Here is a 19,972-nt window from a genome sequence, read left to right on the forward strand (position 1 = left end):
CTGATTTTCCAGTCCATTTAGACAGCCCAGTTCCCTGTGCAGCCCAGAGAGAACGTGGCTTCCAGCTTCTTGCCGTTTTATGACGAGTCTGTCATTCCACAGGACACTCATTACTCAGGAATGATGCTCAGTGACCAAGCCCAAGAAATGTGCTGCACATTCTGTATAACTAACACACACACACACACACACACACACACACACACACACACACACACACACACACATTTGCCTGGCTCATGTGGGCAGGATGAGGATGCCACTTCCACTTGGGAGGAACCACATGATCACACCTCCCATGGCAGCCTCTGCTGGTGGCAAGTGACCCTGGGGGAATCTGACTTTTACCGTTCTTCCTTTCTAGGAGGAAGGGTGCCTGGCACCCATCTGCTGCTGGACAATCCCGTGCAAGAATTGTATTCATTCCAGGAGCCAGGCTCCCCCACCCCCTCCCCGCCTGTCCCCAGCCTGGGCTAATGATTGACGGCTGGGCATGTTTGGCCCTGATGACAAGCCTGCTCCAAGATGTATTTTTACTCTCTGGACAAATAGCAGTGGGGAAGAGTGGGTCTCTTTTTATGAGTTGAGGTACTCGGGGCTGGAAAATAAACAGGTGGCTAATGAAACGTTGAGGTATGGAAACCGGCATAAATAATAACAAAGGAAACATCCTGTCCCTCGTGCCAACACCCTGCGGAGGAGGGGATATAAAAGCTGCCGGCCAGCTGGCCACGGTCAGATGTGGGGACCTCTGGCAGCCTTCCTGACCTGCGAGGTGACCAGCCAGGACCATGGGGTGCTGTCCAGGGGACTGCTTCACCTGCTGCCCTCAAGACCAAGAATGTTGTGAAGAGTGCTGCTGCCAGCCCTGCGGCCCCTGCTGTGGGTGCTGTGGTGCGTGCTGTGGTTCCTGCTGTGGCTGCGGCGGTGGGGGCTGTGGCAGCTGTGGCGGGGGCTGTGGGGGCGGCTGCTGCGGCTCCTCCTGCTGCGGGGGATCTGGCTGCGGCAGTGGCTGCGGGGGCTGCGGGGGCGGCTGCTGCGGGGGCTGCTGCGGTTCCTCCGGCTGTTGCGGCCCTGTGTGTTGTCAGCCCACGCCAGTGTGCGAGACGAAGTGACACCTCTAGATGCCTCCACTGATGCCGCCCTCCGACTCAGGGACTACTTCCGCTGCCTTCAGGAGCACCCCGCCTGAGCTCAAGTCCTGCCTTCCGAGTGCCTTGTATTTGCAGAGGCTTTCAGCTCTTCCAGCGCCTACCTACCTGCTCTGGTCCTGCCAGGCAGTCAAAGCCAGAGCCTAATGGACCAGAGAGAGAGAGAGAGATTCGAACTGGGTCCCCACCCAAAAGACGTGATCCCCGTGGCCTAAGAAAAAGGCTACATTCCTCTGGCTTTATTTTCATAGAGTGTAATGCCTTGCCACTAGGAAGCAGCCTGTTCTTCATGGTGCCTTTGGGACTGACCCCCCCCCCCCCCCCCCCCAGTTTTCTGCTACTTTGGAGATGCGAAAATTCCTCTTTGTTGAGTTCTTAATAAATTCGAGCATGCTGCCACAACCAAATGATTTCTCAAGCCTCTTCCTTCTCTTCCCCCTGGCCATTAGACCGTGGCTGCCAAACGAAGGCTTCTTTTTCTTTTTCCTTCCCCCCCTTTCTTCTTTCTTTTATTCCTTTTGTCCCTCTTTCTCTCCTTTCCCCTTCTCCCCTCCCCCCTTAAAGTAGTTCATCACCTGCACTGGAATTAACTGGAGGCTGATAAAGCAGAGATCTGGAGCCCTCCCCAAGACACACAGGTGGCCTGCTAGTTGTCCTTTTCACCGGAACCCCAAATGTAGAGTAATGTTCTTGCAGTAGTTTCACTTAGGGAGTTTAAAATTGCAAATCTATGTTTCCAGAGACTTTTATTCATGAACACTTGGAACCTGAATTTTATTTTATTATTTTTTTTCTTTAATTGCTGGGACTTCACTGCTCCAGGCTGACTTTATTATTGTTTTAAGAGAGAAAGAGACACCACAGAATGGAAATCTTCTCCAGTACAGAGGGTATGACAAAGCAGGCACTATCACAGCTAAACCCTCTTCTTAACCCATAGGACTTGAAATTTTTAAAAGCTCTGTGATAAGTGTTGGTGCTGGTCAAATTTAATTTTGAGCAAGCTCCATGCTTTCCTTTTGGATCACTGTTCTCTATTAACTGCTCTGCTGGAGGGTTTCAGGTCTGATCAGAACATTCTGGCACTGTCAGAGGAGGAGGCTTTGATCAGACAAGTTTGGCTTTAAGTGGAAGGAATTCCTGTGGCAAAACTGTGAGCACACAGGTTCTCAGGATGTTTTGGGGATGGCCTACCTCCCATTGCCACATGCTTTGGTGAAGTCTCCTATGTCTGTATTAAGTATAATTGTCTGGGAACCCTCCATTTGTTTTCTGCTTGAGTCTTAGGCATGGGAGGACCGAGTGTGCATCTACTATTGATAGAAAGGTCTGACCTAGGTGTGTGTGAACAGCCAAATGGTGAAAATTCAAAAGACAATCAATTCAATTTTTGTTGAATGTGATCTTAAGCTGTATGTATGATAAGATGTATTCTCTACTTACTTTGGGAGGATATTACTTTTATTCCTACAAAACAATGTTCCACTTGGGATAACCGCTGTAGCTTATATTTGGAGGGATTAGGAATCCAGAACTCTGGTGGTGGAAACGGTGCTGAGTTGTACCCTTGCTATCTTGTGATTTTGTAAATAAATATTAAATCACTAATAAAAAAAGTGTTCCATTTAACAGACAAAATATGTCTTCCTGATTATAAGCATATCACTGACTCCTAAAATATGAAAAAAATACAGAAAATATGAAGGAGGAATGATAGCCACCTGAAGTCTCACTGTTCAGAGTTTACTAGTGACATTAATTTTTTTTTTTTACTGATGTATCTCTCCATATGCCTCTCTAAGCATATTTATGAATAAAATTATGGTTGTGCTGATTTTAATTTTTAAAATATTTCTGTTTATCCTTTATAAGCCAAGTTTATGGCAACATAACTCACAGAGAATGATATAAACCCATCTTTAGTGTACAGTTTCATGAGACTTGACATTCTATATTAATAAGTAGCCATAACTGTATTCAGTAACTCAGCATAGTAAAACCTGGCATTATATTTCTTTTCTTTCTTTCTTTCTTTCTTTCTTTTTTTTTTTGAGCACTGCTCAGCTCTGGCTTATGGTGGTGTGGGGGATTGAACCTGGGACTTTGGAGTCTCAGGCATGAGAGTCTCTTTGCATAATCATTATGCTATCTACCCCCACTGGAACTTTGCATTACATACCAGTTTCTTCAGTGTCACTTTGCAGGTATTTCTGCCTATCATTTCTAGAATTTAATTTAAGTGAAATTATAGTGTGAACTCTCTTATGATTAGAACAACTTTTTTTTTTTTCCTTAGGATAGAACCAAGGAATGAAAACTCAGTGTAATGATACCACTGAGTAACCTCACCAGCCCAATGTTCTATTCTTTATTTTAGAGAGTAAGAGAGAAGGGAGATGAAGAAAGGAGAGGGGAACAAACACAGAGATAGAAGAGACATCACAGAACTGTCCTGCCATTCATGTAGCTACCCTGGTGTTGTTTATGGGCTTCTTGTGTGGTGCTTGAGTTTGAACCCAGGGTTTCATGCCTCATAAGATGTGCATTCTACAGGGCGAGCTCTCTTCCTGTCTCTAGAATAACATTGTTTTTCACATTCACTCAATGTTTTTTCAGCTATCAGTAGTTTGTTGTTATTTGTGATCAAGTTGTATGAATGAATTGCATTAAGATACTTATCTACTGGTGAGCATTTGCATTGTTTTTTTCCATTTGTCTATTATAAACAAAATCACTATGAGAATTCATTCATTTTTGTGTGGAAATGTATTTTAGTTTATTTTGATTGACTTTAAAAAATATTTATTTTCCCTTTTGTTGCCCTTGTCATAGTTATTGTTGTTATTGATGTCGTTGTTAGATAGGACAGAGAGAAATGGAGAGGAGGGGAAGACAGAGAGGGGGAGAGAAAGATAGACACCTGCAGATCTGCTTCACCACCTGTGGAGCGACTCCCCTGCAGGTGGGGAGCTGGCTCGAACTGGGATCCTTAGGCTGGTCCTTGCGCTTCACTCCATGTGTGCTTAACCCCCTGTGCTACTGCCCGACTCCCATGTATTTTAGTTTATTTTGTATAAATGTCTTGAAGCTGTATTTCTGGGCAATACTAGGTGAATAAGAATTTTATAAGAAACTGCCAAAATCATTTTGCAAAGTGGATGAATCACTTTGTATTTCCACCAGACTGTCTGACAGTTCCAGTTGTTCCATGTTTTTACTTGATAGTATCTGTCACTTAATTAAAAAAATTTCTTTATTGAAGGATTAATGTTTTACAGTCGACAGTAAATACAATAGTTTGCACATGCATAACATTTCCCAGTTTTCCACATAACAATACAACCCCCACTAAGTCCTTTGCTATCATGTTTTAGGATCTGAAACCACCACCCCACCCGCCCCAGAGTCTTTTACTTTGGTGCAATACACCAACACTAGTCCAAGTTCTGCTTAGTGTTGTCTCTTCTGATCTTGTTTTTCAACTTTTACCTATGAGTGAGATCATCCCATATTCATTATTCTGTCACTTAGTTTTTAGCCATTGAGCAAGTATACAATGGAAAAAATCAGTATGTGTGTGTTTTCATTTAAAACACCGCAGTATTAATACTGTCTTCCTTGTGGAGCAAATTCAAGATGAAACTGCTCTGATTGAGCTTAAGACTGTACTATTTAGTTGTCCACAGAGGTCCTCATTAATACATTCATTCATTTACTTAGTATGTATTATAATATCCTACATATCAAATACTCTCCCAAGTGTTGGTTATACTTAGTGAAAGACAGAATTCTTGCCTTTGTGGTGTTTATAGAATGTCGAAGGAGATGAGATCTATGAAAAGAATATAACAATGGGCTAGGTAGTTAAAAATAGAGTTTATTTCATTTGTCAAAAAAGAATTTTTTGAGAAGATAATATTCCAATGTAATAGATGGTATTACAAAACTCTTTTAGCTGAGAGAGTTTCTGAGGGATTTGTTGGGAGGAAGTTCATCTCAATCATTAATTTCCTTGACAGCTTAGCCAGATGCTACTATGGTTCCATCCTGAATTCCCTGGACAAATAACATCACTAATGTTTCCTGGAACCTCACCTTTACAGAGCTCTACCTCACTAGAGAAAGATAGAAACAGGCTGGGTGTATGGATCCACCTGCCAATGCTCATGTTTAGTGGAGAAGTAATTACGGAAGTCATAACTTCCACTTCTGCATCTTAAAAAGAATTTTGGTTCATACTCCCAGAGTGATAAACAATAGAGAAGTTTCCAGTGGAGGGGTTGAGCCATGGAACTCTGGTGGTGGGAACTATGTGGAATTATACCCCTATTATGTTACAATCTTGTAAATCAATATTAAATCACTAATAAAAAATAAAATATCAAAAAAAGCTCTTTCATGACTGAACCCCGTAGTAAAACATTTAGTCCTATCACTGTCCCTTCCTATCTTCTTGCTATTTATTTATTTGAGAGGGAGAGAGAGAGAGCATCACTCCAGTACATGAGATGCTAGGAATTGAACTCTAGACCTCATACTTGAGAGTCCAATGCTTTATTTATAGTGTCACCCTTGCACTTTTAATCCTTACTATGGAAAACTTTTGTTGCTCTCCACACTGTATTATGTTCTTGCTTCTTTGGTCTCCATAGCTGATGGTTTTAAATAAGGCCATTGCTGTAAAAAAATTATTTAAAACCCAGCCCAGATATCCTCTCCCACTCATGCTTCCCACTAATGTCCATATTATCTGTGTTGAATTCATCAGTTTGTTGCCTGCGTGTTTGCCCACTAGAAGACAAGACCCGTGTAAATTGTTAGTAAGTCTAACTAATGTGGGCATCTTCTGTGCCCAGCTCAGGGTCTGGAGGGACTAGCAGGAGGATAAATTATAAGTTTTTTTTTGCTGTTTCCCCATTCATGATGCTCAGAAACACAGATAATGCAGCTTGGAGGTAATGATACTTATTCCAAGATGACCTACCGCTCCGAGGACTCCAAATTTAGCCAGATAAATAAACAGACAGCTTCTTTATGGGTCGATCAACAATGCCCAGATCAACAAACTTTGGCCTAATAAGATGTTCTTCTAAAAACTGCCCCAAACAGCAATGAGGAAAAGACGCAGGGGCACCAAACAGCATGTGCCAGCAGTGGGGGTATAAAAGCCTGGGCCTCTGAGAGCTGTCCAGTCAAGGCAGCAAGCTCTCAACACTCACAAGAGCAAAGCCCCATCCACCATGTCTGGAAACTGCTGTTCTAGGAAATGCCCCTCTGTGCCAGCCATCTCCCTCTGCTCCACTGATGTGAACTGCAGTGGCCCTGTCTGCCTGCCTAGCTCATGCCAGAGCCAGACATGGCAATTGGTGACCTGTCAAGATAGCTGTGGATTGTCAAGCTGTGGCTCCCAGTGCTGTCAGCCCTCCTGCTCCCTGGGCAGCTGTGCCCAGCCTGTGTGCTGTGAGGCCACCATTTGTGAGCCTGCTTGCTCCATGAGCAACTGTGCCCAGCCTGTTTGCTGTGAAGTCACCCCTTATGAGCCCTCCTGCTCCATGGACAGCTGTGTCCAGTCTTTGTGCTGCACAGCTACAATTTGTGAGCCTTCTTGCTCTGTGAGCAGCTGCTGCCAACCTGTGTGCTGCGAGACCCCTTCTTGCCAACCAGTTCTCTGTGTGCCCACATCCTACCAGGCGCTCCTCTGCAAGCCCAGCTGCTGCCAGCCAGTCATCTGTGAGCCCAGCTGCTGTCCAGCTGTCTGCAGTGTGTCCAGCCCCTGCCAGCCAATGCTCTGTGAGCCTGCTTGCTGTCAGCCTACATGTCCCACTCCTAGCTGCTGCCCATCTGTCTGCTGTGACTCCAGTCCTTGTGAGCCAGCATGCTCAGAGTCCAGCAGCTGCCAGCCAGCTGCCTGCATGGCTCTGGTCTGTGAGCCCATCTGCCTCCATTCTGTCTGCTGTGTTCCGAGTTCCTCTGAGCCATCTTGTGTCTCTAACACTTGCCAAGAGCCTTCTTGTAGTGTCTCTAACACCTGTCAGCCCATCTGCTCTGAGACCAGCTCCTGCTCACCTGGTGTCTGTGTGCCCAGTCCAGGTCAACCCACCTGCTACATAGTCAAGCGCCGCCATCCTGTGCCCTGTGATCCCCGCCCACCTACCTCCTGCCAACCTCTCTGCTGCCGCCGAGGGTCTTCTGCTTCTGCTATCTGCCAACCCACCTGCACTCGTACTTTCTACATACCCAGCTCCTGCAAACAGCCTTGCACTACTCCAGTTCCCTACCGCCCTATCTACCGCCCCATCTGCTCTGGACCCATTACCTACAGACAGCCGTATGTGACATCTGTCTCCTACCGCCCTGCCTGCTATCGCCCCTGTTACTCCATCCTGCGCCGCCCAACCTGTGTGACTTCAGTCTCTTACCGTCCTGTTTGCTCTCACCTGACTAGTGCAGACTCCTGCAAAAGGGATTGCAGCAAGTCCACTTCTAGTCAGCCTGACTGTGCTGACTCAACACCCTGCAAGGGGGAGGTCTCAGATGTCAGCCCTTGTCAGCCTGCTGAGGCGAAATCCAGCAGCCCCACTACCCCTGAGGCTGCCACCAAGTCTGCTGACTGATAAGCTGACCTTGGCCAGTGATTCCTGCAGAGCAAGCCAGTAGCTAGGAAGAAAGTTCGACTGCTCTCCCCGAAGCTCTTCAGCACTTAGAATCACTTGCTTTCTGCACCATACTTGCCATATGCTTATGCTTTGAAGAGCTAATCAGAAATGCCAGTATCCTACTGGTTGAAACTAAAGCCTCCTATGTGCCGGAACATTCAGGGTTCCTGTCTGCTGCTGCTGTCAAGCTGAGACAAGCTGCTTTGACACATCAACTCAAGCCTCTATTACATGTATATTCTTCTGCCCTCATGTGTGTGCTCATATTTTGTGTGGACCTCTTCCATGAGGTGAAGATATTTAACTATCCAATAAATATGGCTGAGTTGAAGTGACATATTCTCGGTGCCCTCTTGTTTACTCCATTTTCTCATCAGCTGACTTACTGCATCTTTGAGAGAAGCTTCCTTCCTTCTTCCTTCCTTCCTCCTTTTTCTTTCTTCCTTCTTCTTCTCTTCACTCCTTGATTCCTCCATTCATTACTCAAAGAAATTATAATATATATATTTTTAGATGTCAGGGGCTGTAGTAGGCTCAAGGAGTGAGAAGACAGAAGAAGTCTCAGTTTCTTTTTTTTTTTTCTTTTCTTTTTTTTTATTTTTTATTAAAGAAAGGATTAATTAACAAAACCATAGGGTAGGAGGGGTACAACTCCACACAATTCCCACCGCCCAATCTCCATATCCCACCCCCTCCCTCGATAGCTTTCCCATTCTCTATCCCTCTGGGAGCATGGACCCAGGGTCATTGAGGGTTGCAGAAGGTAGAAGGTCTGGCTTCTGTAATTGCTTCCTCGCTGAACATGGACGTTGACTGGTCGGTCCATACTCCCAGTCTGCCTCTCTCTTTCCCTAGTAGGATGGGTCTCTGGGGAAGCTGAGCTCCAGGACACATTGGTGGTGTCTTCAATCCAGGGAAGTCTGGCCGGCATCCTGATGACACCTGGAACCTGGTGATGCAAACTCTAGTATACTTCTGCTTTCTTACTTTGGTGCCATACTCCAAACTCAGTCAATTTCTGCTTTGCGTTTCTACTTCTTTTTTTTTTTTTTACATGCATAACATTCCCCAGATTCCCATTTAGCAATACAACCCCCACTATTTCATTCATCATTTTTCATGGACCTGTATTCTCCCCACCCACCCACCCACCCCAGAGTCTTTTACTTTGGTGTAATACTCCAATTCCATTTCAGGTTCGACTTGTGAAAACTTCACCGTTTTCAGCCGATCTTGGATGGACCTTGAAAAAATCATGTTGAGTGAAATAAGTCAGAAACAGAAGGATGAATATGGGATGATCTCACTCTCAGGCCGAAGTTGATAAACAAGATTAGAAAAGAAAACACAAGTCGAAGTCTCAGTTTCTGATCTCAGAGAGCTCATTCTCTGGTAAAGACAAGCAGAGAAACAAGGATGACATTTCCTGGTGTCAGTCCTGGGGAAGAGTTCAGCTCAGGACACTGTAAACTCAGTAGATTGTAGGAGAATCAAGGAAGGTTACTGAGAAATGTAGTACTGAAGCTGAGACTTTAATTCCTTTAATTCCTGCACAAGCAGGAATTAACCAGTTAGACACCAGGAAGGAAGCTCTTACTAGGAAGAGGAAACAGACAAATGAAAGGGGCATGAGAGCACACTGTTCATTAGTCCAGGCTTGGGCATGGGTGTGCTTGGGGAAGTGCCGAGCTTAGAAGTCAGATAAGTACAGTGACCTGCCTTTGTTGGGCCATGGGTGCCAGATAGAGACAGACAGAGAAATTTGTGTTTGATGCTTGGGGGTCATAGTCAGGATAGGGACATGAACAATGACTTCTGGATTATTCCTCTGGTCTTTATGAGGAGAAAAAAATTAAGAAGCTTAGCCTGTGGTGTAGGGAGGCTGGGTGAAGAAATCAAAGACTTTGGGATCTCCAAGGGACCCACAACAAGTGGGTGAGTCATTTTTACAATAAGACATATAATATGGATTTCTTATGCAAGAGCTTTGTTTAGTCTCTATACACATTTACTTATAAACATTATAAACATCTCTGTAAACATTTACTTATAAATATTTACTCTATAAACTTCATACACAAATTCTTTCAGGTCCTAAGAATAGAGTCTCTGTAAAGTAGTTACTCCTTACACTCAGCACAGAGTGAAAGACTGTTCCTTATCTTTAGGGGACAATGTGGATTATCGTAAGCTCGGGCACTTTTGGCTTCAGCAAATTAAAGTTTGGGGCAGATAATTAATTTAAAAAAAATCTTTTTTTAAAAAAATAAATTATCTTTATTTGATAGAGACAGCCAGAAATCTAGAGGGAAAGGGTAGATAGAAGGAGAGAGAAAGAGAGATACCTGCAGCACTGCTTCACCACTCGCAAAGCTTCCCCCCTGCAGGTGGGGACTGGGGGCTTGATCCTGGTGGTACTTGTGTACTGTAACATGTGCACTCAACCAGGTGCATCACCACCTGGCTCTTTGGGGCAGGTATTTCTTTTCTGTGAATTATGGAATGTGTTTTGCATTGAAAAATGTAAAGTTGTATCTCTGATCTCCACTAATGAGATTCTCATAGCATTCCCTGAAAGTGATGACCATGCAGGAGAAGACCCTGCATATCAATGTTGAAGTTACTGGCTTGTCAGCCATTGGGCCATTGGTGTTCATCTCCAGCTTCTTCCATAGTTAAGAAGAATGGGTCAGGCTTTAAAGTTCTGTGTGGGCTGTTGTTATTAAATATTATTACTGTTGTTATTATTTTGCCTCCAGGGTTATTGTGTCTGCATATTTTAAATTTTTTATATTTATTTATTTTCCCTTTTTTTGCCTTTGTTGTTTTTTACTGTTGTTGTAGTTATTATTGTTGTTATTGATGTCGTCATTGTTGGATAGGACAGAGAGAAATGGAGAGAAGAGGGAAAGACAGAGAGGGGAAGAGAAAGATAGACACCTGTAGATCTGCTTCACCTCCTGTGGAGCGACTCCCCTGCAGGTGGGGAGCCGGGGGCTCGAACCAGGATCCTAAAGTCTGTCCTTGCACTTGGTGCCAAGTACAATACCACCTGACTCCCATGCATATTTCTATTGCTCCTGGTAGATTGTCTCTTTTTTAGACAGAGAGTGAGAGGCAGAGAGGGAGAGAGGGACTAAAAAAGAAAAAGAGAGACCATAGTACTGTTCCACTGAACCTGAAGCTTCCCCTTTGTAGGTGCTCCCATATGGCAGACAGGGGCTTAAACCCACATCTTCATACATGGCAAAGTGTGTGCTCTAGCTGGTGAACTATCTTTGACCGCCCACTCCACATTGTGTAGTTTTAAAGCATGCATATATGGATTCAGTATTTCATAGAAATCATAGCAATTAGGTGAGGCAGGATTTCTGTCGCCCTGTTTAGAAGATGAAGAATATGAGAGAAAAACTATCCACATTACCATCAAAAGAGAGAAGAATATTGTGGCATGTTAACACAATGGTCAGCTAAGCTGCAGTGAAAAATGATTGAACAATGGCTAATAGAACAATGTGGGTGACCTTTACAACGTAATGTTGATTGACAGAAACAAGACTGGAGACTACATACGTATCCAAAGTTCAAAATCTACACATGCAGCCATGCACACATTTATGTATGAGTACACATATCTGTACACCTAAATATGCATGTCTATATACAAATATCCACATTCATTGCTGGTCATGGTCCTGAAAGACACAGCCCCAAATGTTGATATCCCTGAAGACCAGTGTATCCCTTTTTCTTTTTCTTCATTTAGCAAAACCTTCAAGACCAAAAATTTCTAATATACTCAAAATCAAAATCCTGAAAGATCAAGATCTCTAATGTCAAAAATTCCTGAAAAATCCAAATATGTCTGAAAGTCAAAAGTTGAAAACACAGACAAAATAATATAAATGTGCCCCCTGACAAATTATTCAATCACATACAGCTTTTGCCCTTTAATACATAGCACAAGGCTTCCTTATAAACATCTTTGTCAGGGAATAAAAAGAATTCTATGGGCTGGGGAAACAGCATAATGGTTATGCAAAAACTTTCATGCTCAATGTTCCAAAGTCCTATATTCAATCCCTAACACTACTATTAGAGCTGAATAGTGCTCTGTTCTCTCTCTCTCTCTCTCTGTCTCTCTCATTAAAGTAAAATACATAGTTGAAAAAAAAAAGAATTCTACAAGTTCAGTGACCATATGAATCAAAGGTACTTGCTGATGCAGTGACTATGGCAGTGTTACAAAACACATTTTAAAATGGTGGGTTCAGCAAGTGGCAGCAGTGAGCCCTCCCTCCCTTTTATCTACTTTCATTGGTGATGGGGCATCACATAGTCTCTCAATCTCTGGGACACCGGAGTAACTTACCCCTCTCCTGGACGTCCAGTCTTGTGTGTCTATTGTAGGGGAGACTGTGAGGACCCCAGGTGTTTCTGGATCAAAGGGTCTTAGCTGGCCATTGGGATTTTGCTTGCACTCCTGTATGTTTACCTTCCTAGTGGTTATGCCCCTGACTGTCAGTAAAATATTCCCTGGCCTGCTGGAAAACAAAAAGTCAGTTTTGCACATCTGCATTATGGTATGTACTTTACTGTGTTAAGTGGCTTATGAAATGTTCTGTGTTGTCTTTGTGTATGTTTCTCAAACAATTATTTAAATTTTTTTTTTTTAAATATGGGGTCCTAGTGGTCATGTAATCATGTGTGTTGCTGAGAAGTTATTCTGATGCAGTCTCCGCCCCCAGGTTTTTCTATGCCCCGCTAAATCCTAGAGTGCCCCCTTTCAACCAATCCTGGCCCTACACGTCACCCCTGGTTGTCGCCCAATAAAAAGCCCCCTCACCCCTCCCGTCTCTCTCTCTGGGCTCTAGGCTCTCCCTCTCTGAGGTCTCGCTCCCTGCTCTCCCCCCGTGGTCGGCCTTTGCCGGCTGGCTCCACGTGGTCTGAACCAAACCTCCCCCCCCATCCTATAATAAAGATTTGTGTACCCCTTTGCTCTGGACGTCCGCTCTCTTCTCTGTGGTGCAGCCCGACACCAGACCGCCGCAACAACAATGTGTGAGGAACTGAATTCAAATCCCTAGTCTCCACCGCAGGGGGAGTTTCACCAGTGGTGGGAAAATCCTGCAAACATCTCTCTTTCTCTGTCTTTTTCTCTAAAGGAAAGATAAAAGACCAGTAGGAGCACTGAAATCCAGTGATAACATTGGTGGTTTAAAAAATAAAAGAAAGAAAAGACAATAAGACAAAATAAAAAGAAAGAAAACAAAATAAATATCTATTTAAATTATAAATTATCTTTTAATAAAACATCCAAAATTATTTTTTTGAAATTTTGATCTTTCAGGATTGTGTATTTTAAGATTTTAGAGTTTACAGATTTTTAGTTTTTGGAATTTTAACATTTGGAATATGGTATTTGAGTGTTTCTTCAAATTACTACTCCAAAACTTTATACAGAATATTTATACTCATATGTATAAATATTCTCAAGGGAATAGTAAATACAACATTCAGGGAAGTCACACAACTGGTAGTGAAGTACATATGAATAAAACTCAGTTATGCCCAATGCCTATGTACTTTTTCCACACATTACCATATTTCTAGATTTTTTAATTAGGTGCTGACAATTAAACCCAAGGCCTCATACATGGCAGGCATTATTCTATTACTGAGATACATCTCTGATTATCATCTTTCTCTCTCTCTCTCTTTTTTAAAATTGCCCCCAGGGTTATTGAGACATCTGCAGACCTGCTTAATGACCACGTGAAACTTCACCAAGGATTCATGTAATCAACCTGAATGCCCATCAAAAGATGACTGGATAAAAATGCTGTGGGATGTATACTCAGTAGAGTACTACTCTGCCCTAAATACAATGGCATTGTGTTTTGGGCAATGAAATGGATGGAACTCAAAGTGATTATGCTAAGTGACAGGTGACCTCATGAAGGCTACCAGCTTTGGACATGGCAATTTGTGTGCTCCACTGGGTGCACCACTGTTTGACCCCTCCATCAGATTTATTTTTTAAATAATGTATTTTTTATTGATTTAAAATCTATTTTTAATATTATAAAATTTTAGGACTGTAATCACACTTCTATATTAATATGAGTATATAGCTTACCACATTCACCACTAAGGACCCAGTGTCGCCATTATATCAAAGAAACCCACTCACTTACTTCTGCCCATTTCCAAACTGTCCCCTCCAATAATCACATAATTTAGAAGTCAGTTTGGTTATGGAAGCCATAACTCCTACCTTCTGCACCCCAATAACAATTTTGGTCAATACTCCCAATGGGTAAGAAGTGATAGGAAGAAGAGGACAAAAGGGCTCTGAACTCCAGCACTATAATGTCCCAGAGAGAGGGAATGAAAAAGATAAACATTTGGATATAGTAGTAGGGTTATGTGCAGCTTAGAGGGGAAGAGAGGAGGGGACCTGGGAAAAAGGGGCAGTTATGTATAAATGTAGACAGATAGTTGTAGAAATAATAAATCCATGCCTGCAACCTTAGGGGGAAATGCTGTGGCTTACAATGGAGGGATGGGGGATTTAGAATTCTGGTGGTGGGGGTGGCATGAAATTATATCCCTGTTGACATGAAATTTTGTAAATTAATATTAAATCACTAATAAAATTTAAAAAAAATTAAAACTGAACAGCTGGGTAGAAAAGAGCCATTTAGGTTATTATTTTTAACTTTACAAGTTTGATTGTTCTAGTCATTTCTATTCCATATATGAGTGAAACTACCCAGTTCCCTTAGCTTTTTCACTAAGCATAATCAGCTTGAGTTCCATTCATTTTCTCACCTATAACTCGATGCCACTGCATTAATGGTAGAGTAGTGTTATGTTGAGTATATATCCCATAGTTTCTTTACCCGGTCATCTTTTGATCAGCATTTAAGTTGATTCCACATGCTGGCTATTGTGAGTAGTACAGCTATGAACACCAGGGTGCATACTTTTTGAATTAGATTAAAATACAGATGTGTATAAGATTATTATTATTTTTTCATCACAAAGGTTTTGCCACTCCAAGCAGATATTTTTCAGATAAAGAGATGCAGGGAGATGAAGGAGAGAGGGAAAGATAGCACAGCACCTAGGCTTCCTGCAGTGCAGTAGGGTTTGGATCTGAACCTGGGTTGTGCACATGACAAAGTAACTGCACTCCCCAAGGGAGTTATCTTGATGACCCAGATAGTATTCTCTTCATAGCTGAACATTTTGAGAGATTTGCTTTAACAGGCAAGGGAGAAAGAGTAGGATCTTAGAAAAAGAATTATTTCACAGCGATTAAAGTGGTATATAAGAATGATGAAAACCGGCACATTTTTCAGATTAGTGTGGACATGGCTTCTTCAATATATTCATATTTTCACTTTGTTTGACATATTTAGTGAGACTCAGAATACTTCCTTTGGGAGGTTAGAACTTGGGATGTAGAAGTTCAAGCCTAGAACAAATGTGGGGATTCCTGTTGTTCACAGGATGCCAAGACATAATAGCAAGGAGGTTGAGAAGAAATGAAGCTCTGACAAAAAAGTAATGGAGAGGGGGGCTGGAAAGTGGTGTGCCCACTTGAGCACACTTGTCACCATGTTCGAGGACCTAGGTTCAAGTCCCTAGTCCCCATGTACTGGGGAAGCTTCATAAGTGGTGAAGCAGTGCTGCAGGTGTCTCTCTTTCCCTTTATTCTTTCCCTTCCATCTCAATTTCTTCTTGTCTTTATCCAATAAATTAAACAAAAAAGGGGAACAGGAAAGGTACTTTAATGACAATGGCAAGAGGTTTCCAGGTATTGTTCAGGCCAGAAAAAAGTCTCTTCCTTTAAGAATAAGGGCAAGGGAGGTGTCAAAGTAAAGGTATTTTGTAACTAGAACTTTGAGAAATGTTCATCTCCAGAGTTTTCAAGAATTATGAAGGATCCTATAATAAGAAAAATAACCTGAGCAATAGCAATGTTCCTACAAAAATTGATAAACTGATGATATTGTGAACATTTGAGTAATCAATTCACCTGTTCAATAGAGTGAGTTAGTGGTAGAGCCAAAAATTAAGAACAGCCCTACCTCCCAAAGCTATGGTCTTTCCAATCCATTGTGTGCTTCCAGAATGTTGACTTGTGTGAGATGTTAACATTGACTAGTGACAGAGAACCAGGAAAAACCCCCTGGAGGAGGAAAATCAGTCCGTTCCTGATGAATCCCTCTCAGAAGGGATTTGTTGGTTTTAACAATACAAATACTTCACAATATTTTCCACTTCTGGTGGTTGTGTTCTAGATGTATAAAATTCATAAGTTATTGACATTGTAAAGTAAGCTTAACTCTTCTTGGTGAAGTATTTTGAATTTTCTTTTCTTTCTTTTCTTTTTGCCTCCAGGGTTATTGCTGAGACTTTATACCTGCATGGCAAATCTACCACTCCTGATGGCCATTTTCCCCTTTCCTTTAGTTTTTTTTTTTAAAGTTTATTTTACAAGACAGAAAAAATTGAGAGAGGAGGAAGAGGAGGTAGAGAGGGAGAGAGAAAGTGATAGCTGCAACACTGCTTCAACATTTGTAAAAGTTTCCCCTGTAAGTGGGGACTGGGGGTTTGAACCTCGATTCTTGTGGGCACTTAACCAGGTGCACCACTGTCCTGCCTCCTATCTGACACTTTAAAATGTCCAGATTAAAAGTGTTTTGGTGTATTAATAAGTAGAGGTAAGTGATCATAGTAGTGAGATTGAGGTCCCTGGAATGGGGAGGCATTCCCAGAACAAAATTTGTATAATTTGTCCATGACCAGGTTATTGCTATATTAATGTCATCCTTCAGTCACTGTTTAGAGTCAACTTTATCCATATTTCTGTTCCTACAGTTAAGAGGTCTAATACATGATTAAAATCACAGGCTTGGGGGTTATCCTTCTCTAGATTTGAATCTTATTTCTACCCCTTACTATGTGAACAATTTTGGAAACATGATTTAAACTCCTTGAGTTAACTTTGATACTTCTAACATAATAATGACAATGATACCTGTCAACAAAAGTCATTGTAAAAAGTCAGTGAAAAATGTAGTCAAAGACTTGCTATATAACTAAGTATACTAAAATGGAAATCACTATTATTATTAGTGGTAGTACTAGTGAAGTTGATTTTCAGGAAGCTCAAATGGAAAGGTTCTGGAAAGAACTGGTGACATTGAAGTCCTTGGGATGGTTTTCTGTTCACCATCTTTGAATTTGCCCTCCCTCCTCTCAGCAAAGCATCCTTTCCTGACTGAGTGGTACATAACTGCATTCCTGGTGGAAGTGCAGGATGCTTGGGCTAGTTTCAGCTTCCTGATGAGAGATTAGTGTAGGCAAAGGTCTGCTTCAGGGAGGCTGGAGAACAACCTGTAAAAGAGACAGCTCATCTCAGACAGGGGTCACCATTAAGGCATCCCAACTCAGTAAAGAAAACTCTCAACCCAACAGACAAGCTTTTAAAGTGGGGGCATCTCCTGGGCTCCTGAAGCCTCATAATCAGATGTTTGTATGCAAATGGGTGGAAACAATAACAAGGAAAGATGCCCCATATCATGCCAGCACCCTAGCAAAGGACTATAAAAGCCCCTTGTGCATCATATGCCTTTCAAATCCAGGTACACCGGACTTGCAATTTCCAGGCAGGCCAGTAGCAGCACCATGGCAGATGTCTGTTGTCCTGGAAGCAGTATGGCTGTACCAGCCGTGTCCACCATGTCCATATGCTCCACTGGTGGCAGCTCCCGAAGAGGTCTTTGCTTACCTAGTTTCTGCCGGAGCAGAACGTGGCAGTTGGTTACATGTGCAGAAAACCACCAGTCCTCTGACAGTACCTCAAGTGGCTATGAGTCTGCTTCTTGCCAACCTACATGCCTTCCTGCAACTTCTTGTGTGGGTTTTGTCTGCCAGCCCATTCATTCCTGCAAAGCCAGCTGTGACTCTGGCTCTGGTCAGTCTACCTGTCTAGTCAGCTCCAACAGTTGTCAGGTAAGTTGCTGTGAAACCAGCCTCTGCCAACAGAGCTCCTACCAAGAACCTGCTGCTGGGTCTGGATCATGCCAGGCAGCCCATGACCAGTCAGTTTGCTGTGATAATAGACCTTGCCAGCCCACCTGTTCTGAGGTAACTTCTTGTCTTGAAAACTCTTGCCCCCCAACCATCTGTGTTGCCAGTTCATGCCAGCCCACTTGCTGCCCAGCAGGGTCATGCCAGACCACTAGTGGTAAAGGTCAGGCCTGCAAACCCACATATTACCAGCCCATCTGCTATGTTTTCAAGCCTTGCCAATCAGTGCTCTCCATGCCTGTTTCTTGCCAGCCATCAACTTGTGTGTTCAGTTGTTGCAGCCCTACCTGCTATGTGTCCTCACCTTGCCAATCTCTTCACTGCCAACGAGCTCCTCCCCTGTCTTTCATCTGCCATCCAGTGGCTAGCTGCCAGCCTTCTTGTTCCATAGTGAACTCTTGCAAGCCAACTTCTTGTGGTAGCATATGCTCTGGCCAACCAACTTGTGGGGGATCTGCTTCCTGCAACCAAAGTGGCTGCAAGTCCCCTTCCTGTCCACCAGCTTGCTGTGTGACAGGTTGTGGTAAATCATCCAGTGGTGGCTGTAATTGCTTCCAACCAAATTCTCCCAGTGTCTGCAAAGCCAACACCGATCTGCCAACTTCCTGCCATCCCAGTCATGAGTCCGGCTTCTGCAAGGAAAAAGCACTGAAGGAGTGCTCTTCATGCCTTCTCTAAGGCTGGCCGCTATCTATGAAAGCAACCCCCTCACAGAGCTGCCTGCCTCCAGCAGAGCCCAAAAGCTCCCCTTTGTGAATTGTACTCTGACTTTGGGCACACATTCCCTCCAGGTGCTGACAAAGGAACTGACTGGTTCAAAGTCTCTTAGTGAAGAGGCCCTTCTAAGCATGAATAATCCTTCAGCTAGTATCATCACACAATAACTTACATTTCCTGATGTTAATTCATTTTGCTCCAGTAAAGCCTGCCTTCTCTCCAAGTTTCCTTTCTTTTGGTGCTGCTTAGTCTTTAAGAAGACTCCTTTGCACCATATGCTAATAAAAATGTGAATGAATGAAGACTTTCATCTTTTTCACCCTCCAACACCCCCATCTCCTGTAAGATATTCTTCAGGTCATATTTGAAAACAGTGAACTTACTGGAGTTGGTGTCTTGTGCCAAAATAAGAGTCTGGGGTGGGAGGTGGGGGGGGGAGGGTTCAGGTCCTGGAACATGATGGCAGAAGAGGACCTAGTGGGAGCTAAATTGTTATGTGGAGAACTGGGAAATGTTATGCATGTAAAAAACTATTGTATTTTACTATCAACTGTAAGCCATTAATCCCCAAGTAGAAATTTAAAAGAAATGAACTTGACCCCTCCAAGCTAGTAGTTTATTGGCTGAAGGATAGTTACAGGTGCTTGAGCTTCAAGGGATTTGGAACAAAGCGTTTTCTTTGGAGCTCTCAGTTTTTCCAGTCAAAGACATGGGACACCAAAAACAGAAGTGGTATGGAAAAGTCAAAGATGAAAATAAACAAGTTTTGGTCATGTAAAATAGTTAAGGGTTAAATCACTTAAAACTGGATTTAACTAACCATTCACCTACTGACCAATTATGATTTTATTATCTTTATTTATTGGATAGAAACAGACAGAAATTGAGAGGAAGGGGGGAGGTAGAGAGGTAGAGAGACAGAGAGAATTTGCTGCCCTGCTTCACCACTTGTGAAGCTTTCCCCCTGCAGGTGGGACTGAGGGCTTGAAGCTGGGTCCTTGCTTGAGCATTGTAAAATGAGCCCTCAACCAGGTGCACTACCACCTGGTCCCACCTAATGACCAATTAAAAAAAAAGTCTTATAATTTTTTGGCACTCACTGGTTTGTTACATTATCAGTATTTTAAAAAGATATATTTATTTTATATGAGAGAGAGAGGACATACCACCACTCATTTCTGGCATATGATGGTACTGGGACTTGAATGAGGGGCCTTGGGGGATTCCACTGTATTATCTCTCCAACCCAAGAGGTGTTTAAAAAACAATTAACCTAGGAGAAATTCTCCCTAATTTTTGTATCCATAACGTAAAACTATTGGATTTTTTTTTAGATGGTTG

General features: G+C 42.8%; 3 protein-coding genes across 3 annotated transcripts; all 3 read left to right on the forward strand.

The window, feature by feature from the left end:
* Positions 1 to 726: 726 nt before the first annotated feature.
* LOC103124749 (keratin-associated protein 17-1) lies at positions 727 to 1,558 on the forward strand. The gene has a single exon (XM_007535499.2). The coding sequence runs from the start codon at positions 792 to 794 to the stop codon at positions 1,113 to 1,115; it is 324 nt and encodes a 107-aa protein (XP_007535561.1). The 5' UTR covers positions 727 to 791; the 3' UTR covers positions 1,116 to 1,558.
* Positions 1,559 to 6,344: 4,786 nt separating this feature from the next.
* LOC103124760 (keratin-associated protein 16-1) lies at positions 6,345 to 8,142 on the forward strand. Its single transcript, XM_007535510.2, has one exon. It carries the CDS (start codon positions 6,392 to 6,394, stop codon positions 7,763 to 7,765), a length of 1,374 nt encoding a protein of 457 aa, XP_007535572.1. The 5' UTR covers positions 6,345 to 6,391; the 3' UTR covers positions 7,766 to 8,142.
* Positions 8,143 to 17,468: 9,326 nt separating this feature from the next.
* On the forward strand, positions 17,469 to 18,929 carry KRTAP29-1 (keratin associated like protein 29-1). Its single transcript, XM_060202425.1, has 2 exons — positions 17,469 to 17,836; positions 18,167 to 18,929. Exons 1-2 carry the CDS (start codon positions 17,510 to 17,512, stop codon positions 18,590 to 18,592), a joined length of 753 nt encoding a protein of 250 aa, XP_060058408.1. The 5' UTR covers positions 17,469 to 17,509; the 3' UTR covers positions 18,593 to 18,929.
* The last annotated feature ends 1,043 nt before the right edge of the window (positions 18,930 to 19,972 follow it).

Source organism: Erinaceus europaeus, chromosome 12, assembly GCF_950295315.1.
Source record: "Erinaceus europaeus chromosome 12, mEriEur2.1, whole genome shotgun sequence".
Classification (NCBI taxonomy): Eukaryota; Metazoa; Chordata; class Mammalia; order Eulipotyphla; family Erinaceidae; genus Erinaceus; species Erinaceus europaeus.